At 49.5% G+C, this 5,518-nt stretch overlaps 1 protein-coding gene across 1 annotated transcript; it reads left to right on the forward strand.

Annotated features, from left to right (window-relative positions):
• Positions 1-293: 293 nt before the first annotated feature.
• Positions 294-5,295, forward strand: KRT33A (keratin 33A). Its single transcript, XM_010968025.3, has 7 exons — positions 294-719; positions 1,787-1,869; positions 2,385-2,541; positions 3,735-3,896; positions 3,991-4,116; positions 4,288-4,508; positions 4,721-5,295. The coding sequence occupies exons 1-7, from the start codon at positions 372-374 to the stop codon at positions 4,836-4,838; spliced, it is 1,215 nt and encodes a 404-aa protein (XP_010966327.2). The 5' UTR covers positions 294-371; the 3' UTR covers positions 4,839-5,295.
• Positions 5,296-5,518: the final 223 nt, after the last annotated feature.

Below are 5,518 nucleotides of genomic sequence, written 5' to 3' on the forward strand. Positions count from 1 at the left end.
GCAAAGAAGCCATCATGTCCCTGGACCCACCACGCCCCACTAATGAAGGCCAGGGCGTTCATGAGTCCAGCTCTTTGAAGCCACCCCATGAAGCTCTTACTTCACTGAAGCACAGCATGGAAGAGGAGTTCTGACTTAGCAAGAAGCCCAAGTAAAGCCTTTTATGAGATGAGGGACTCTTCTGAGGAAACAACAAACCAAGGGCAAGGGCTTTTGACAATCAAATGAGTAAGAAAAAAAGGGCTGTCTTCCACGTCCACACCCTCTGCAGAATGGATATAAATGCTCCCCAGAGGAAGGAGACCCACAGCTCTGTGTCTTGGAGAACTTTGACTCTGTCTTCAGCCAGGTGCCCTGCTCTGTCCAGCACCATGCCTTACAGCTGCTGCCTGCCCAATCTGAGCTGCCGCTCCAGCTGCTCCTCCCGGCCCTGCGTGCCCCCCAGCTGTCACGGCTGCACCCTGCCCGGGGCCTGCAACATCCCTGCCAATGTGAGCAGCTGCAACTGGTTCTGCGAGGGCTCCTTCAATGGCAACGAGAAGGAGACCATGCAGTTCCTGAATGACCGCCTGGCCAGCTACCTGGAGAAGGTGCGGCAGCTGGAGCGGGACAACGCGGAGCTGGAGAGCCGCATCCGGGAGCAGTCCCAGCAGCAGGAGCCCCTGGTGTGTCCCAACTACCAGTCGTACTTCCGGACCATCGAGGAGCTCCAGCAGAAGGTGAGGGGCTGGGCACCCCGCTGCCTCCAGCAGGAAGGTGTTGGGAGGGACTCCGAGATAGAAATTGAGAAACCCTCTGAGCTCCGGGTGTGACTGAAATGCAAGGGTCGGAGTCTTGCTTTTCCATTCTGTTTTCTTGAGGGCCTGTCTTATTCCAGGTCCAGGACTGTTAGGGCTGAATATTTGCTTAGTGCCAGTCTGTGTGGATGTAGCAGCACTTTGCATGAATAAACTGTAATTAGAAGCTGCCTCTGAATGCTTCGGTGCATTTGCCAAGACTCTGGAACTAGTACCCTGAGGTGAGAGAAAAGGCAGCCCAGGAAGGAAGCTGAGGAAGTGGAACTTATTGAGAACTGGACCGACTCCTCTCTCCCGCATCTCGGCTTTTGACTGCTCTGACCTCTTATTGCCGTCCTCCCCTGGGTACTTCATTACCCTGACTTCACTGTCTTAACCTAGAAGTCTCTGGGCTTCTCCTGGTGCACAGTGTCCAGTGAGGGTGCAAAACGGTTTGACTAAGATCAGAGAGACTGGAAACTACCTAGGAGATGTACCGCCAAGCCTCCCAGGATGGGCGGGAGAGCGTGGCTCTCTCCTCTATTCAGCCCCTTCCAACTGCTAGTTTACATAAATACGTAAATATGTAAACACATATTTATTTACATAAATATGTAAACCTTCCCCACTGAATTGGAAGTTTCTCGAGGGCAGGATCTAGTGCTTACTCACTTTTGTGTCCTTAGCTCCTGCAACCATGCCAGACATAGGAGGTTTTTAAAGAGAAATATTTGCTATTATCATCAGCCTCACAGTATTGCATATTAGGAAGGAAAAGGAAAAATTATGTATCTACAGATACTTTTCTTGCATATGTCAGTGTTCATTTTTTTCCTCCCGCAAGTTTGATTTCTGAAATATCTATCTAGCAATATTGCAAGATATTGCTATACAATACAGCAAGATCCTTGGTGACTTCTCATTCTGTTCCTTCCTTGTCAGTGAAATAGTAGGGATTGCTGTCGGCTAAAAATAACCAAGCTCATTCTAGAACATTATGGGTCTTCTAGATCCTGTGTGGCAAGTCTGAGAACGCCAGGCTGGTGGTGCAGATTGACAATGCCAAGCTGGCCTCTGATGACTTCAGGACCAAGTGAGTGGGCAAAGAGGGGTGTTGGCTTCCCTCTCTCCTCTCCTTCCCTTTATCCTGTTCTTTGTACCAACACGATAACGAAGTTTTCCCTAGATTTTTCCCCAAGATCCACAGAGCCATTGCGAACCAGAGTTCAGAGAACCCTTCTCCAGAGTCAGACTCCTTGCCCACTTTTCTGTAGAGGATGTCTTCCAATCCCATCCGATATAGAAGTCATGGTCCCCTGATGCTGCACTCTGCACAGAATCCAATCAGGAGAATGGGAGAAGTGTGTTAATTTTGGAAATCTCACAGTTTAAGGGCTTCTATCCCATTAAATCCCTTGTGTCTTCATTTATTAAAAAAATAATTATAGGTGACTTTTCCTCCAGGAGCTGCGGCTCCATGTTAGAAACCTAAATGAGCGAGGTGGCTGTGAAAATCACAAGCCCCAACTCCCAGTGGCCTGGCAGAGCAAACCAAATCAGAGCCAAGGCCAGGCCTGCCTCTGATGCCCCTGGTCCCCTGTGTCACAGGTACGAGACGGAGGTGTCCTTGCGGCAGCTGGTGGAGGCGGACCTGAACGGCCTGCGCAGGATCCTGGACGAGCTGACCCTGTGCAAGTCCGACCTGGAGGCCCAGGTGGAGTCCCTTAAGGAGGAGCTGCTCTGCCTCAAGCAGAACCACGAGCAGGTGAAGTTCCCCAAAGAGCCACAGGATCGAACTTGCCACGGCCTGTCTCCAGCTGCCACGGGGTGTGGGAGAGGCCCCATTCCCCGAGGAATCTATTCTCCAAACAAAAAAGAGATTTGTAGAGAATGAGCAATCTAAAAATTCACGACAGGAAATGAGAGTGTTTTGCTGGCGGCAGGAATGGGAGCAGAGGAAGTTGGCAAGCCTGGTAATGAGGCAAGGTCCACAGCGAGGCGGTTCCCAGCTTCTTCCGCTCCCAGGTCGGAGCGCACGGAGCTGCGCGGATCTTTTACCACAGTTCTCTCTTTAGTAACTGGAGACGCTGGTAGGGCCACACTGTCGAGACTCTTCTTTCTTCTCCAGAGCTCTTCCTGCTACTCAGTGTTGCCTGGAGGAGACACTGAAAATTGCTCACGTCATTGCTTGATTAGTTAGTTGCACGATAAAGAAGACAGATTTTTTATGCACATCTTAAATCCCAGAACAGCGTAGATGGTGAGAATGAATACTATCTGAGTGTTCATTGTGTGCCAAACATTGTGTTCTGGGCTTTAGAACCCCAGAGGTTGTTCTCATTTTATAGATTAAGAACTTGATGCTTCTAGAAGCTTCTGGAAGCTTTCTAGTAAGTATAGACATGAGACCCAGTTCAAATCTGTCTGACACCCACCTACACCCAAGCACTAAGCTCTGCTGGCTCTGTGAGGACAGACTAGCTGTGAAATGAGCAGACAGTTATTTCCTTCAGCAAAAGCTAAACTAGTGGAATCAACAAATCATCTCAGGATGGCAGATTTGGAAGTAAGCATTCTTCATTTCCTCTTTAGTTGAACTCTATCCTTTTTATTACCCATGGTTAAGAGTCAAACCATAGGCTAGATGATGTACTAACAAGACCGGACTGGGTGTTTGGGCCACAGAGTTTAAATCCTGGTCTGCCGCATCTCAGCACTGAGTCCAAATCCCTGCACCTCTCTAAGGAGTTCAAGGGTGGAGCGAGGTCATGGACTTGAAAGCACTCAGTAAAGCAGAATATACTGGTTAGTCACTGAATACAGAACCCAGTTAATGAGAAGATCAGAGGGAATGGAGCTTTTGAAAGCTTAAGAATGATCACAAGTTGAATTGCACTCTCTTAGAGGAGACCAACAGGATCCTTTGTGATGCTTTGAATTGTCCCCTTCCTCCATCAGGAAGTCAACACCCTGCGTTGCCAACTTGGAGACCGCCTCAATGTGGAGGTGGACGCTGCTCCCACTGTGGACCTGAACCGCGTGCTCAATGAGACCAGGAGTCAGTACGAGGCCCTGGTGGAGACCAACCGCAGGGACGTGGAGGAATGGTTCGCCAGGCAGGTGGGCATCTCAGCATGTGGACACTCAGTGCCCTTGGCCCCTCGGGGCCCTTCAGGCAGGGTCTGATCCTGGCTTCTCCCCTTTGGTGTTTCAGACAGAGGAGCTAAACAAGCAGGTGGTGTCCAGCTCGGAGCAGCTGCAGTCCAACCAGGCGGAGATCATCGAGCTGAGACGCACGGTCAATGCCCTGGAGGTGGAGCTGCAGGCCCAGCACAACCTGGTGGGTATTGTTCAGCCTCCTGGTGAGAAGGTGAGGTCGGGGGATCAGAGTCACTGGGATGCCCTTGGGGCCACACTCTCCTTAACTCTGGAGGCTTGTGACTCCTTTGGAACCCATGGAGAAGCCCTTTAAGGAGCAGCTCTGTGACATTCCTCACCTTCCCCTGTGCAGAGAGACTCCCTGGAAAACACCCTGACGGAGACGGAGGCCCGCTATGGCTCCCAGCTGTCCCAGGTGCAGGGCCTGATCACCAACGTGGAGCACCAGCTGGCGGAGATCAGGAGTGACCTGGAGCGGCAGAACCAGGAGTACCAGGTGCTGCTGGACGTCCGGGCTCGGCTGGAATGTGAGATCAACACGTACCGGGGGCTGCTGGAGAGCGAGGACTGCAAGTGAGTATGAGGCTAGTAATATTCCCCCTGGGGGCTCATGAAGTTGCTATGAGGATGGAAGGATGGAAAGATGGAAATGAATTTATAGTTTCAAGCTTTGGGTTGGAGGCAGTCAGAGGAAGTACCATATTCTTACACAAAGTGTGTTTAGGAACTTCCTATCTCTTCAGCTGACTTTATCTTAACTTGCTCTAATGATTTTCTGTCTCCAGGCTCCCCTGCAACCCATGTGCCACAAGCAATGCATGTGAGAACACCATCGGGTCCTGCGTCTCGAATCCTTGTGTTTCCCGCACTCGGTGTGGGCCTTGCAACACTTTTATGCGCTAGAGGCCCCAGTGCCAGAAGGAAGACAAGGGCTTCAAAGTCACATCTCAGTTCTACTTCATCCAAACATCCCCAGCAGGGACCACACTTCTATTGGCACCAGATTCCAAGTGTCACCTCTAGGCTTCCACTGAATTTCCCGTCTTGATCCTTTAACAGAAGAAGCTGCCAAGTACACCTACTGGCTTGGTTTGTCTTCTGAGTCACATAAGGAATCTACAACAGGATCAAGTAATTACCTATAATCACAACAACATATTTACATAATGTGTTATGCTTTAACAAATACTTATCTAAATGTGGTTTTAAAATAATTGTATTAAGTGCAATAGAACTGATTGGGCAAGCTGTGAAACTGAACATAATTGGAAGATATCTTTCTTGTCACTCCTTTGGTCTCTGGAGATGCAATAAAGATCCCTTGTTAACCTCTTAATAAACTTTTATTCTGGCACAAAAATGGTAATTGTCCTTTTCATTCATTAATTTCAAAATTTGGTGTCTTGTGTGAATAAAAGGTAATCAGTGTTCTTTCCATCAGAAGGGGGTCATCCTCCCAACAGATGGCCTGCGGCTACCCTCAAAGACATCACCCACCTACTGACGTGGATTTCATGTTTGGGAGGAGGATGGCAGGAAAGGAATGACAAATCTACGCGAGAGTATCTGAAAACATTTCCTGT

This window comes from Camelus bactrianus, chromosome 16 (assembly GCF_048773025.1).
Source record: "Camelus bactrianus isolate YW-2024 breed Bactrian camel chromosome 16, ASM4877302v1, whole genome shotgun sequence".
NCBI classification, from domain to species: domain Eukaryota; kingdom Metazoa; phylum Chordata; class Mammalia; order Artiodactyla; family Camelidae; genus Camelus; species Camelus bactrianus.